Below are 15624 nucleotides of genomic sequence, written 5' to 3' on the forward strand. Positions count from 1 at the left end.
TATGACTTATATCGATTTTTTCTTGTTGAAGTTTAAATATAGGTCAGTTAAACAATAATACACTTGTATAACTTAACCGATTAATTTTGGAATTAATGAATACTTGCCCTTAGTTTAATTACTAGAAACATTATAATAATCTCTATGCTGCTCCACGCCTACCGGACCAAACATTTAATCGATTTCTCCCGCACAGAACTGAACTGACCAGCTGCAGTCTTGTCCACTCCTCTAATTGCCAAAGGAAATATTTAATTTTCATCATATTAAAACGATTCGAGTGATTAAAAAAGGGCAGCGAATTGTGCCGGTTCTTTTGGGGGCTGTTTTTTTACTCATATTCCTTTTTTTTTTGGCGTAGCCAATTTGCCACCCCCTTACTTCTTACGGTTAAACCGATGTAGTTTGCTTTGAACGAGACAGGGAGTAGTTTTTTCGTTTTATTGAGGGTGTGTAAAAAAAAAAGTATTTTATAGATTTTTTACCTGATATTTGTTTTTTAGAAAATAGTTGCAGTTCTTTTACAGACAATCCATTAATTAATTGGATATATATTAATGAGTGATAGCTGTCACCAAAGTAAAGCATTTGAGTCAAGTCGGAATCAAAATCAAGATTTAAAAAAAAAAATGCAGGATAAAAAAATATCTTAGTACGATAAGCAGGAACATAAGAAGATGACAACAAAAATAAACATTTTTCATACATACTTTTTTTATGCTTACGAAAACTTTATTAAAATTGCCTTTTCAGCTTTTATCTTAAAATTAATTTAATTTTTTTTTTGTATATTACCGAAGAAGTATAATTTTTCTTTGTTTAGTTTAAAAAAAAAAAGATCAAGTTTATTTTTGTAATTAACTTAGTTCAGCTCAATGGGCCAAAAATGAACGAAATGAACCCGAATAAATAAATTTTATGAAAAATATGTTTTTTTTTGAGGCTACAGCATTATTTTATTTTCATTTGGAAATAGTTATATAAATGCTATTTTTATTAACTAAATGCGTTTATTTATGTGACTTACTTTTTTTCTCTTTATGGGCTTATTTATCAACCGATTTAAAAGATAATCATAAAGGTAGCAAATAGAGTACCATTGTTTTGAGAAAATTATATTCTATCGAAACACGTAATAATATACCAAGTGTCCCATTTAAAATAAGAAAGTTAGTGGCATTTCCTGTTATACCGAAAGTGATGGAAAACAATAGAATATGTCAAAGGATGGTCATATAACTATTCTATCCATATACCAAAATTCATTTATTTAGCTGGAAAAGTAAAAAAGTTATTAAGTGTTCCCGCTTTCCTGTGTCACCCGGTATATTACAGTAAATAATTTTTTTTAAATCTTACGAAAATTTACTTAAAATTCTTTTTTAAGGCTTTTTCTTGAAATTAGTTTTATTATTTTGTATATAACCAAACATTTTTATAATTATTCTTCGTTTAATTTTAAGAAAAAATTTTTAATTTTTATATTTACCTTTCGACTCGAAGGACCAAAAATGAAGAAATTGGTCCCGATAAAAATATTATTTGGAAAGGAAAAATTGCAATGAACCATTCTTATGAAAAATTTATTTTTGAAGTTAGTCAAGTCATTTTACTCTATAAATTTTGGCAATAAAATAGTTTCAATTCAAGTTTTTTCTTATTCCAGAATCTAAAGATAATAAAAAATGTATAGCGGGCATTTGAAGCTATTTTCTATTCCTTTTTGGATTCCAGAGGTACTTCTTATGGCAGTTATAGTCAGTACTTTTATGTTCCAGATAGTCATTTTATATTTTATTTCAGGGATATAATGTCCCTGGTATAAAATATTTTTAATTTTTTCCTGGTATTTGAAGCCATTTCTCATATTTTCTGAGTTACTAGGACATATGTTGTATCTTTGTATACTTATAGTTATTTATTTCAAACTTTGGGAGTATTTTCATCCATATTTGTTTTTTTTTCTGGATTATTGGAAGATTTTTGTTTTAAATTTTGGCCATTTTAATTTTTTTTAAACTGTTTCTCTAAACTACTTAAAATCTTGATATAATTTTAGATATTTAACTATATTTTATACATTCCATTTTTTTAAAGGATGATGATAACTTTCCTTTTAACTGTAGTGTATATCGCTGTATAGAATTCATTTACTATTTTTAGAATTTCTTTTTCATCAGGTGTAATTCAACCTTTTTTGTTTTGTGGTTTACAAATTTCTTTATTTTCTTTAAATAGTCTCTGCCTAAGTACTTTTAAGCTTTATCTTTACGTATGGCTTTAGTTATATCCTTGTAAAGATGCTTTAATTTTAGGTTTAGTTTAAGTTACGTCATATTTATTCTGCAATTATCTTCTATCCTTATTTTCTTGTGCTAGCATAATGTGCTTGTTTTATAGCATTTTCTATATTTTTGTTCAGCTCGTCTATATTAATATGTTTTCGAAAGGCGGTATTCGGTAGGATCAATTTCTTGTTATTTGTTTTCCTCATCATCTTCGTTCGTTCTCCTTTAATGTTGATGGATATTTTTGATCTTACTATCCTATGGCCTATACAAAAGTTGTTTAAGGTGGTTACATTATGTACTTATTCTTTTTTGTTGAGGATAATAAAATCTTTCTTGTTTTTTGTATTATCATCTGGGCTGATCCATTTCCATTTCTGTTGTTATTTTTTATAAAAAAACGAACTCATATGTTCTTATATATTCGAATATTCTCTACCCTATTCCTAGGCAAAAGACTATTTATCTATGCAAAATCGCGTAAGGGATTGTCCAATTCGTCTTGTGTTTTTTCAAGTTTGGCTCTAAAATTGCTTATTAGTAACGTGTAATGTGTAGAACCAAGGAGACTACAGAAAGAAGACCGATCTCTATGCTAAACGTGCGTACCTGAAAACGGTAAAGAGTTTCACATCAGCGCTGTTAGCCAGAAGTGTATCTCAGTCTAATTGGCTTGACCCACGTTTTGACAGTTGATTGTTTTTGTTTGCGAAACAGTAGTATTAGTTACAAGAACAGAATACTGCCACGTGCAGAGTAGCATTCTTGTGTTCTTCAAAGTTTGGTATTAAAATTGCATATTAGTAAGGTGTCATGGTTAAGACCAAGAAAATTATAGGAAGTAGGCTGATCTGTATGCTAAACGTGCGTATTCAAAAATGAACATCGGAGTGTATAGTCAAAAGTGTACCTCACTCTGATTGGCTTGACCAACCTTTTAATTGATAGTTGATTGTGTTATTGTTTGTGAACCGTAATATTAATTACAAGGATATAATACGTGCAGAGTAGCCTCTGATTGGCGAGGCATACTTCTGACTAACAGCGTCGAGGTGGCTGCTTTGCAAACTACTACTCATTTGGAAAGCGCGGAGATCAGTATCCTTATATCCAGTCTCCTTGGATAGGACATATATTTCAAACTTTAGTTAAGTTTTCATAAAAGACCTCCAATTCATCTTTTTCGGAGCCTTAAAAATGCGTTATAAAAGCATGATCTTACGTACTTAGGCGGTGCATTTATAATTGATAAGATTTAGAAAGAGAACTGCATGCCACACAAACAAGAGTTTTGTTAAATAAAATAAATAAAAAATTTTACGGTTTTCCTCTTCCGAAATCCAAACTTATCAGAAGACATACTGTATATATTTACATATTTAAAAAAATAAAAATTGATTTGAAATTTGTATTAAAAAATGTTGAAGGAAAGCCTTTAGGTATATAGACTGTCACCTATTTCCTTGACGTATATTAAATGTTTTTTCTAAGGGTTGTAGTAATAAAAATATAACATTTTTACATCACATTACATTTCGAATAGAAATTTCCTCACTAGATACAATTTCTGGAAATCGAATTCCCAATACACATTACTGGTGCAGCGGCGGGATTGAAATGAAATTAAAATGCATGATTAAAATGAACAAAACAAACAATTCCTGCAAACGTAGTAAATAATAAAATAAATTACTGCAGCCCAATAATTAGATAAATAATTATATATTAACGAAATTGGCTAGAATGCCGAATAATCCAGCGTCGCGTCCACTATTTGTATAATATATTGGCCGCCCGGACGCGATTTTTCCGAAATAAAATTGCGTTTAGTCAATTTGGGGTAATGTAATACATGCATGAGGGATTTAATAATGCAAATTTATTTTGGTAAATATTAGATTGCAAACGTCAATTTGTTAATGCCGGGTGTGGACCGATGGCAAAATCTAGTTAAAGTATCGACAATACGATTTTATCATACAATTTACGTGAGATAGACAAGAAAATGTAATTAACTGTGTAATGCTGACTTTCCTGTGTGTCCAGTGCTATCAAGCACTATCCATGTAACGTGTAAAAAAGAATTAAAATTCATTTATTCAATACACTCTTGCATGAATATCTAAACCAGTAAGACTTGAAAACACTTGTCACCCAAAATCATCTTTCCTCACTTTACAATAAAAAAATATAACTTTATTTAAATTTTTAATTTTGTGAAGTTGAGTTTGCAAGGGAACTGTGAAAATTATATAATTAAGGTCTTTAGCAGTTACCTCTTTCGTTGAATTTCATAAATATTTTGAAACCTTAATTTCTTATCTACCCCTAAATTGTTTAATCTAGTTTAATATGACTTGGTCATATTTTCTGCTACCCTTTGGAGGTTAGCCCATCTTGGTTTAAGTTAGGAAAAAACTTTGGATGATACTGCATTATGTACGTTCTAAGCCACATAAATTTTGATGCAGGTATATTAAAAATTTGACTTTAGTAATAAAGAACTATAGTCTTGATCTCTCATTCCATTTTAGAGGTGACACTATTTGATGTTGAATCACACTTAAGTTACTTAGACGTGGCATTAGAGTTTTTTGGATTAGACTTTTATTATTAAATTTTTATTAGAATTTTTTTTATTATAATTACTATTATAGAAAAAATATTTTACGCATGCATTTGAATTGCTGCGGAACATGTAATGCAATTTCTACTTTGTAATTAATCAAGATGAAGGATATCCATCCAGGGAAATATTTCTTATTGCGCCCGAAGTAAGTGCCATAGATTACAACCTGGACCAGCTGCATCTGATTCTGTTAGAAATTCTAGAGACTATCCAGAAGAACCTCTAGGGCTTGAGATGGAAATGAAGACTATGATGAACTCACGAAGAAGTGAAGAGTTTGAATGATTTCCTAGCATCCGATCCAGAGGTAAAAACGTATGCTCCGTGGAAATTGATGACGTTAATTAGACTGCTATGATTTTCTTTAGCAGTGGCATCATTGGTCTCCCGAAGAGCATTTGCAGCTTATATATCCAATTATCTTTTAGGATCTACTTTATAGCGGTAAATAGAGACTTTTGCTATTGATGTACTAGAGATCTTAGGAGTTTCTGGTTTTTGGCGCCCGTTCATAATTCAAAATATTCATGTGAAATCAACTATTTCAATTTATACGTTCATTTTTTAACTTTTGCATGCAGAATCTCTGATCTAGAAGATTATCAATCAATCTTGCGGATCATCTCATTGTATTAAGAAGAACAAACATATGAAAAAACTGTTGGAATTATGAAGATGGATCACATAATTTCTGAGAAATCAATCTTGTTTTTTTATATCAAAATATCATCTATCAGCGGCGTATTTTCATTCCATATATTACTAAATTCTTAGGTTTTGATGAGATCTAAGCTAATCTGTAGGAAAGAGAGCAATTTCTTGGAATGCCATTTTGACTTTTTGAGCCCCAAATTGGCCTCCAAAAATGCCATATCTCAGCAAATATGAGAGCTACAATATCCAAAAACCATTGAAACCAAAGAAATAGAGCCTATATTTACCAAGGAATCGGGCTTCAAAGTTAAAATTCTTTATTTTTCGAAAATCTTCGCGCATAGATTTTTTCCACAATTTTCTTTTCTTCGCGTTGCTCTTTCCTTTATGTTCAAGCACCCAATTTTGCGGAGCTTTGCAGTAACACCCCTATCATATCGGCTAATACAATCCACTAATTGCACGTAGCAATTCTGTATAACTTGTATTTGTCTCATGTCTCTCTACAATAAGCATGGATCATAAGCAACATTGTACAGCGATAATACTAAGCTGTTACAAAGAGTTTTCCCAAGGTTCCAAACAAAAATAATAAAAATATTCTTAAGGACATTAAGATCACTTGTAAGTTTGACATTGGCTTCCAAAATATTCTCTGGACGAAAAGTTATGTAAAGTGAAGTGTTTAAGTTGGGACGTATAGAAAATTAAAACTAAGAGTCCCAAAATAGATCCCCGAGGAACTTCAGCTAAGACAATCAAACCCTCCGAAACCATATCGTTAATCTAAACTGATTGTGATCTATCTGACAGATTAGGGAGCTGAGAAACATTGGCTTCAAAACCAAGATAATTAAGAAAGATCAATAGCAAACCATAATTTATTTTGTCAAGGTTTTTCAAGGCTTTTGAGTAGTCCAAAAGTACCAATGCCATAAGCCCACCCCAGTTAGTGACCATCAAAATACCGTAACGTAACTGTGATTGGCACAAAAACCAGATTGCTCTAAATGCAACATCACATTATGCTCAGCATATTCTCGTATTTGGCGGTCTAGTATCCTTCCAATTACCTTTGACAGTATTTGGCAATATAGTTATTTTAGTTTGCTTAGGGAGGACAATATACGTGATAATATTTAGACAGCAGTATACTAACATGGTGAAGTCAATCCTATCCGTTACTATGGTATCTGTTTTTGTATTAAAAAAGAGCATTACGTATTTCTTTGATAGTTACGTAATGCGTAGACGATTATTAGTATAACTTTTTGTTCAATTTGGTTAGAAATCGTAACAAAATTTCTAAAATGTCTCTAGGAATCCCAGTACTGCAAACTTGTGCTTACTTCATATTAAGATAAAGCTCTGTTACGAGGTGGCTAAGATGCCTAATGTTTGGAGTAATCCAGGGAGCTTTCTTGTTTGCAATTCGAAGGATTCGTATTGGCGCATAAACATAAAAAAGGCTTAATATAAGCATATTAAATTATGTTAATTTTTTATTATTTTATTTTATTTATGTATTTTTCATAAATGTAGACTTACTTTCAATATTATATAAAGTATTATCAAAACGGGCATCAGGTAAATTATTATAAAATAAATGTGGATCAAAACTTTAAAAATCCTTTAAGTTTTTAAAAATGGTTTTGGCCTAGTTTTAGTTTACATTTAATTAACAAGAGATCTGATACATCAATAGAAGAATCCACATCACCAATTAGTAAAAAATAGATGTTAGAACAATGAGGGTAGCATTGTCACATCCAATCCTAGTCAGTAATTATTTCTATCAATTAATATGCCTGGAACAATGATAAAAATTTCTGTGTATTTGCAACATCAACATTTAATTTATATTAATATTAAAATCACCTAAGCATACAAAATTATTACATTCTGATAAATTATTAGAAATAATGTACTCAAATTCTTAAAAAAAATTTTAATTTTTCAGCTTCCCAAAATTGCATATCTTGGCAAATATAGCAGCTACGACCTAACGGATAATCTTACTATATTCAGAAGAACAAAAATATGATAAAACCGTTCGAATTAAAGAGATAGAGCTTATAGTTACCAAGAAATCAGACTTTAAAGAGGTTTTTCATATTTTATCTCATGATCATTTTCCGGACAACCTCCGGGCATGGATTTTTTCGCAAGAAAATTTTCTCTTCGATATAGAACTAACAATAGCATTGCAGCAGTTCTCATCATAAAAACAGCAGATTATGATGGGAAGCTGATTTGTAGGAATGGGAGCACTTCTTAACTCAACATTACCAAAAATACACTTTTTGACTATTTTTTTTAATCCTCAAATTGGTCTCCAGAAACCCATATCTCAGCAAATATAACTGCTAAGCTTTTGCCCATGGTCTAATTGAGCTGCTCTTATTAGCTCACATAGCTCTTTATTTTACCTGCTCACCTAATCTTATTTTTGGTAGTTTTAAATTTGAAAAATTTCCCGCATGATAGACTCATCAGATAGTGATATGGGAGATCCATGCTCACCAGAGGACATGACTTTTATCAGTCCGAAAATACAGCTACCATCCGATAGTTACTAATACTAAGGCGACACTTATACTAATACTTAAACAAACTTACCAGTATGTAGCCGAGTATGTTGCTGAACATGGCTCAGCTGCTTAAACCTCCTGTCACAATAGGAACATTTATACGGTTTTTCGCCGGTGTGGACGCGTATGTGCTGCACCAACTGATGGTTCGAACTAAAAGATTTCAGGCATTGCTGACATTGGTGCGGCTTGACTTCTGACCTGCCTCCTAGATCCCTGGCGTGCATCTGCATCGCCGACTTGTGCATGAAAATCTGCAAAAGAAGAGAGAGAAAACCTGGGTCAGAAAACATGTATGACTGAGACGAGTTGTGGTGTTGTGTAAGTGACGTGTGAGTAAAGAGTGGAATAAGTTGTTTCTTTTTTTAATTAAAAAGCTATTTAATATTTATTTAAACTGGGTTATATAACAGAGAAATTAAAGGGGTTTTACAGAGAGTATTTTTAGATTAAAAATAGAAAAAGTATTTACGTTGCTTTAAGTTAAAGGCGCTTTATCTTGAAATAAGCTTTATTCTTGTACTAACCGACCGGCCCCCCGGACTTGATGGCTACAGCAATTTTAAATTGTTTTTCTTACTTGTCTGTCTTGTACTTTCAGTGCCGTGGTGATGTTAAATTAACACTCTTTTTAAGCGCAATATTAATAAAAGGTTTAAATTACTTTCAAAGTAAACACTGAATCTGAGGCAATCATGGATTTTTTAGTTTTCAGTCTGGATAATCGAAATATTTAAGTAATGATTGCTTTACTAAAATGAGACTAAGAACTAAAAACAGTTTTCTCTTCAAATTCTGCATGAGTTTCTATGATCTTTAAAGTTTCTACGCCACTGACCAATTCCTTTTTAATCACAGCACAGAATTTCAGGCGCTTACCGGTGCTCTTCGTTTTAATTCGTCATTATTTTACTTTTAATATTTCATTAGAAATTAAACCAGGTTTTTTTTTCGTTCTTTTTCTCCCGTTTTCCACCTCTCAGATGTCGGACGGCGATTTTTGGTCTTTTTAAGAAGTGTGCGACTGTCGAGTGGCATCACTACGTTTTAAAGGGTTAAATTAAAAGTTCGCGCAGTAAGTTTTAATTTGAGAGGGTTTTGAAATTAGTTTTTTTTTCTGTTAATTGCATATTTTCTTTTAATATAGAGAGTCATTTGAGTCTAATAATTTTTCTTGAAAGTTATGGTTGATTGAAGGACGCGTGTCGAGTTTTATGCCTGATTTACCTACCCTTGATGCGTTAAAATTCAACGTCATGTTTTTCATTGTGGCTTTTCGATTGGGTTTTAGCAAAGAGTTCAGGGATTTAGAGAATATAAGCAGTAAACTTCCTTTATTATTACAACGAATTCATTGGTCAGGAATCAACCATATATACTATACGTGGCATGGACTTTCCTTAAAATAGATCCCTCCTCCTTTCTTGTGATACAATGTCACATTGAAAAAATTCGCTCTAAGTATCACGTGAATTTGCCTCCACTTAAATGTTTTTCACTCAATTTTTTTATTTGTGCGCTATGTGTGATTTTCTGACAATCCTTCGCCTTATTGTGACATATGTATAGTGATGATTCATCAAGCCTGGTCAATGGTCAAGACACCCAATACCTGCAGTTGAGACAGAGGATACATTTGTTTACGTCTTGCCTCTTGCTTCTAAATTGAAATATACGTAATGTTTTATTAGGAATATAACCGAAGAATTCTGTTCTTACAAATATCAAACTAGTACTATTTTATCACGGGAAAGTCTGGCAATAGTGAGGATATTGTCAACTATTGTGTGATTTGCCTTCAACAATTTGTTGCAAAATTAGTTCAGTTCATTTGATATGTGATCAACTGTGCGGACAATGGAAATAATGACCGTAAATCAGAATTCTCTTCTGATGAGGCTTTGAAGAGGAGGAGTTCAGACTGATGCTATTAATATCGCCTTCTCCAAGGAATTTGATAGAGTCAACCTTAAAAACAATTACTAAACTTTTATAAAATGAATAAAGAGATTTCTAATAAGATACACCTCAAAACCGTTTAATGTACTCTCAGGGATACCTCAGAGCTTCTACTCTGCTTCTCTACTTTGTAGTCTGTTATTGAAAGATATTGTCGACAGTTATAATCAGTCATGATAGTGTAAGTATATTTGCTAATAAATCAAAAAATTACAAATAGATTAAGCTGTCTATTGTGGCTTAGACCATAGAGCATAAATGTTTTTTCTAGAAATATTTTAGTGCTTTAAAAGAGGCTGTGATTGGTGAGCTTGAAGTTGACATTCAAGCTTAACTTTAGTTTTTTAATTGGAAAACCCCATTTTCAATGTTACCTTAGTGTATATTCAGATGTGAATCAAGGTTATTCCAGGATCGTATAAAATCAAACCGGCTCTGATGAGTGAAAATCCAAGGTCACCATTCAGGTTCTCATCTAAAACTCTCAACAAATCATTATTAGAGGTTATTGTTCAATTTTGATAGTTGGGCTGAGAACTTTATAGAAATGTCCTTGCAAAGGAATAAAGTAAACATGTTTTTGTGGTTTTAAGTAGCTCAGTCCTTTGAACCACCTTGCTAGCCGATTTACAACCAAGAAACCAGACATAAACCTTCATTGCTTATAACTAAAGAATCATATCTTTATAATTCCTAAATTAGTCTATTTTAAATGTATTTTTTAATGGGAGCATAGCAGCATAATTTATCAGGACAAAGTCTGGCAATAGTGAGGATATTGTCAACTATTGCGTGATTAGCTGTGAGGATAATTTATGATAATTGTGACCGAGAGTCAGGATTCTATTTAGTAAAAAGCAGTTCTAATCTGACGCTGTCTATATTGTCTTTAACGCTGTCTATATTAACTTTGAAAAAAAAAACATTATTTTTCATCAGGGTCTTATAAGGCTAATATGATACACCTCAGAACTTTTTAATGTTATCTCAGGAATACCGCAGAACTCACACTTTGCTCCTCTACTTTTTAATCTGTTGGTGAATGATATTGTCGATAATTATAATCAGTCATGGTGGTGTCGGTATATTTTTTGCTGATGACTTAAAAGTTAACATGCAGATTAGGCAGTTGGAAGATTGTCTATTGATGGTTTAAAATTCTCGTACAGATTGTGAGTGTGGTCAAGCATTTGGGAGAATGGCCGCATGGGTATGTAAGGTCTTAATATCCTAGATCTTGTGGGTCTCAACTTTTGTGGGTCTAATTTTTATTATATTCCTATACAAAAAAATAATAAAATAGCAATATATCTATTCTAATAAATGGGAATTCATCGGTTTAATAAAATAAAATAAAACATCTTTGTTACTACTGGCCATCTGTAAATACCTTCCATATTCTACATGTAAGAACTCGTTTTCTAATAAATTTCTACTGGTATGGGCGGCGTATTTTTACCATATCCGAAACCAGGAAGTAGATTTAATTGACCCAACCATGTAGATGGATTGTATGTATTATACCGTATGCATCGTATCAGAATAAAAGTGGGTGCAGGTCAACATCGGATCAGATGGGAGCCAACTTCTTATTTCTTATTCAAACGATATTCTAATAGGCTTGCTATACAGAGTGAATAAGGTATGATTTAAAAGTGGTTTTCCATTAAATTAACTCTCGTTTCCAAACAATATGATTCAAGGAAAAGAAGTAAAGCGTCCGGCAGTAATGATTTAGATGACTGGTTGCCCCGGAATATTGCTTTTTTCGTTGGCCATAATGTCTTTTTTTTATCTCCCGCTGGATGTAATGCGAAAGGGGTAAATATAAATTATGGTTTTGTGGCGTTTCTGCTACGCTGTTTATTAGGCGTAAGATTCAGGAAAAAAAAACTGGAAAATGACTTGTGTCGGCTATACTATATAAAATTAAAAAATTTATTTATATGCTAAATTAAATTGGGAAAACACTAAACATATCTGTATTTGGTATGAGAATAATACATATTTTTTAAATTTGGCTTTCATATGCTATTATGTTATGCACTAATTATTTGATTTAATCAGTCGAATTTATTCAGTCTTTGATGATGTATCTAGTATGTTATCATTTCAAAAAATTTTATTAATATTTATTTAATAAGTTTCATGGAATGTACCTAACAAATAAAAAATATACCTGCTGATAGTCTAGCATATGGTGCATACCCGGATACGAAGGAAACGGAAACATCCCTCCTTGACCGCTATACATTCCCGATGTAGAAGGCCCAGAGTCTGGAAAACTGGGATATGACAACCCCAAATGGTTCGATCCAGACGTGTGCATATTGCTAGAGCTTGAACTCCATGTGGACGTGGTTAAAGCGTTGCCTGTGGAACTGCTTATGGTGGGATTAGAAGAAATAAGTGGTTCACTGCTGGAGCTAACTGATGGAGTCGAGCTATGCACATTATGAATTGGTGTGGGCGGAACAGCGTATGGCGAATACATTGTTTATAATTTAATTTTTAAAAATTCTAAAGTTGTTTTAGGCTCCTATGTGGCATTCAATTATCTTAAAAAAATAAAAGTAATTTTCCGGTTAAGCGACCAGCAAGAAAATGATCAAGATCAATTTTTAAAAGTATACAATCAAATCATAAATAGCTTTTATGATTTTGCCATGAATGAAAAACAAGTAAAAAAAAACGGAACTACTCAGTGATAATTCCAGTATTTTACCGAGAGTACTTTTTCTCTCCACGGAAGAAAACCCAACTTTATTTAACGAAATAACCGGCAATTTTCAGATTTAATTTCGTGTTTGTTGCCTTCCTTAATTTGCATTGTGCTTTAAAAATTGCAGGTAAATACTTTTTTAATAAGAGGAATTAAAAATTAAATTTCGTTATGAATGACTTTATAGTTTTTTACTTTTAGCAATAGTAAATTAATAAAAATAATTTTTCGCTTACTTACTTACGGTTTATCTTATTATTTAGTTTTAATTAAATTAAAAAAAATATATATAAAATGATAATTAAACTGCAATTAAAATTAATTTTAAGTACAGTACAGTTTGTTTTTTTTTGAGTGAAAAATCTAACTTACAAATGAAAAATCTTTGTTGTTTAATTACTTGTTAATTATATTAATTAAGGAATATTAGATACAACCTTCCTGAAAAGAAAAAGTGTACCAACAGTATTCTGGACTTGTTACTTTTCTAATACATTATGGGCTTCATATGACTTTTTGTAATATAGAGCAACTTTCAAAATATAATACCTCAGATATAACCTACCTGAAAGAAGTAAGTCATGGCTTTTTTTAATGCAAAGATATGCTAAAATTTATACTATTATATCAAAATATAATTATAAATTGCCAGTCAGTTATTGTAAAACTGTAAAAAATATCAAAATAAAATGATATTGGTTCAAAAAATTAAAATTGATAAAAATATAAGATTTGTAATTTTGTATGCTTCTTGCCAAGTTAATTGGATGTGGGGTCAAATAAAACTTAATATTGTTGACGATTCAAAATTTAAAAAAAGCAAGAAAATATTAAGATTTTTAAATGAGTAATTATTGATCAAATTTGACAATCTAATTTAAAATGTCAACTAAAAATTATTTAATTAGAGACTTTTAAAGTAATTTTCTGGTTAGTTAATTCATTAATTCGTTGATTTTGTTTTATTAAGTTTATTTTGTGTAGTTAAGTTAGGATTTCGCTAGCTAGCTTAATTTATTACTTTTCATAAAAATGAAGCTAATTGTAATGTTTGTTTTGCTCCTGTTATTCTTTAAAAATTGTGCATTGTACTTTTAAAGTTGCAAATAACTATTCTTTTAATAAGAAGAATCAAAAATTATATTTTGGTATTTAGGGTTTGTTATCGTTTACCCATAAAAATAACAAATTAATAAAAATTATTATCCGCTTATTCTCACTCACCGGTTTATCTTACAAATCGGCAAATTAAATTAAAACAAAAAATAGCTATAAAATGCTAATTAAATTGCACTTAAAACTAACCTTAAGTACAGCCACTTATTTTCGTTTGACACACTTAAGAAAATTGCAAAAATTACGTTCACTTTGGCTTGACTCGACGTTATTATTAGCCATTATTATATCTATTTTGTTTTGTTTATTACCTGCAAATTAAGCAATAAATCTCTTAGGCTCGTATTATTGAAAATTCTGCCTTACAAAAAAAAAAAAGAACTTGTGCCTCGTAGGCAATTAAGTTATGCAGTTTTATTTTATTAACTAGCGAACGTAAGAAACAAGCTTCTCAAAATAAAGAATGCTGGCCTTGGTAATTTTCCTCTAATATGTTATATGCATCACACGAACTTAAAGCAACTTTAAAATTTTTCTTAAGTCACATTTCTAAGATTTTTTTCTGATGATTCACTATCACAATTTCATGTTCTCATTACGCATTCACAAATCACTAAATAGTTCAAGGCTATCAAAAGACTTCAAAATGGAGTTTCCGCGCGCAACTTCCGAACTACGCCGACGCGACTCACCCGCGTTTACCGGTACAACGTATACGCTCGAATCTAACAAAAGACTAACGACCAAAGGCAATTAATTTTAAAATACCCCATGATATTTATTATTTTAATATTTGACGGGATATAATATAAATAATTCTTGCTTTTATTTTGTTCTTTAGATTTTACGCAAAAGTGATACTTATGACTAAGATAGATTTAGGCTAGCCCGCCGCACTTCGGTTCTCATAAAATGATTATTTATCCGTTCAAGTGGTATTTAAATAATTAGTTGTTATATCGAATTTGGGTCAATTCAAATCAAAGTATTGATAAAATGCATATTTAAACATTGAAATGCAGCAATTGCATGGGTGTCTGACTTAACTTTTAATCTTTTGATACTTTACGCTGCTACGTTGCCAGTTTCTTAGATATTGTCGGAGCTAATAAAGTAAAAGATAAATGCAAAAAAAAAATAAAGATTAAGGACTTTTTATGTGAAGTATCTATGTAGAAAGGACATAACCTTACATTTTTTACACCAACTACAGTTTTCAACAGTCATTGGATATAATATAGAACAGTTAATTTGGATTACTTTTGATGATTATCTGTTAGGAATCTTTGTTAGTGGTGAAGATGTTCATGTAATCTACACGGACTTTCCAAAAGCTTTCGATAGAGCACAAAATCCTGCATGATAAATTAAGAATATTTGGCATCCGGTGGACATTTTTGGAATAGATGGATGAAAGTTGAATAATTACTGGTCAAAGAATATTTTCAACCCTTCTGTTATAAATTGTTTTAAATTTGCTGAATTTTGATGCTTCGTAAATGACTTAAACAGCCTTGGACTTAAGTCAGCCTGATTTCACCAGGCTTGAACATTACTGACACTCCATAGCTTTTATTAAGATATGATATAATGATATGATGAAAATAATAGGAATATCTTTGTTTCTATCTAGTGGGAGCCTTAAAGATGTTATGGAGTCGAAGC

General features: G+C 31.2%; 1 protein-coding gene across 6 annotated transcripts in view; it reads right to left on the bottom strand.

Annotated features, from left to right (window-relative positions):
* The window catches only part of LOC126738923 (zinc finger protein 135-like), a 231375-nt gene that overhangs the window by 103330 nt on the left and 112421 nt on the right, over positions 1 to 15624 (bottom strand). For all 6 annotated transcript variants that reach the window (XM_050444407.1, XM_050444410.1, XM_050444409.1 and 3 more), the window contains exon 4: positions 8191 to 8416. In XM_050444407.1, coding sequence (XP_050300364.1) covers positions 8191 to 8416 — 226 coding nt within the window. The remainder of the gene's footprint in view (positions 1 to 8190; positions 8417 to 15624) is intronic.

Source organism: Anthonomus grandis, chromosome 7 (genome assembly GCF_022605725.1).
Source record: "Anthonomus grandis grandis chromosome 7, icAntGran1.3, whole genome shotgun sequence".
NCBI lineage: Eukaryota > Metazoa > Arthropoda > Insecta > Coleoptera > Curculionidae > Anthonomus > Anthonomus grandis.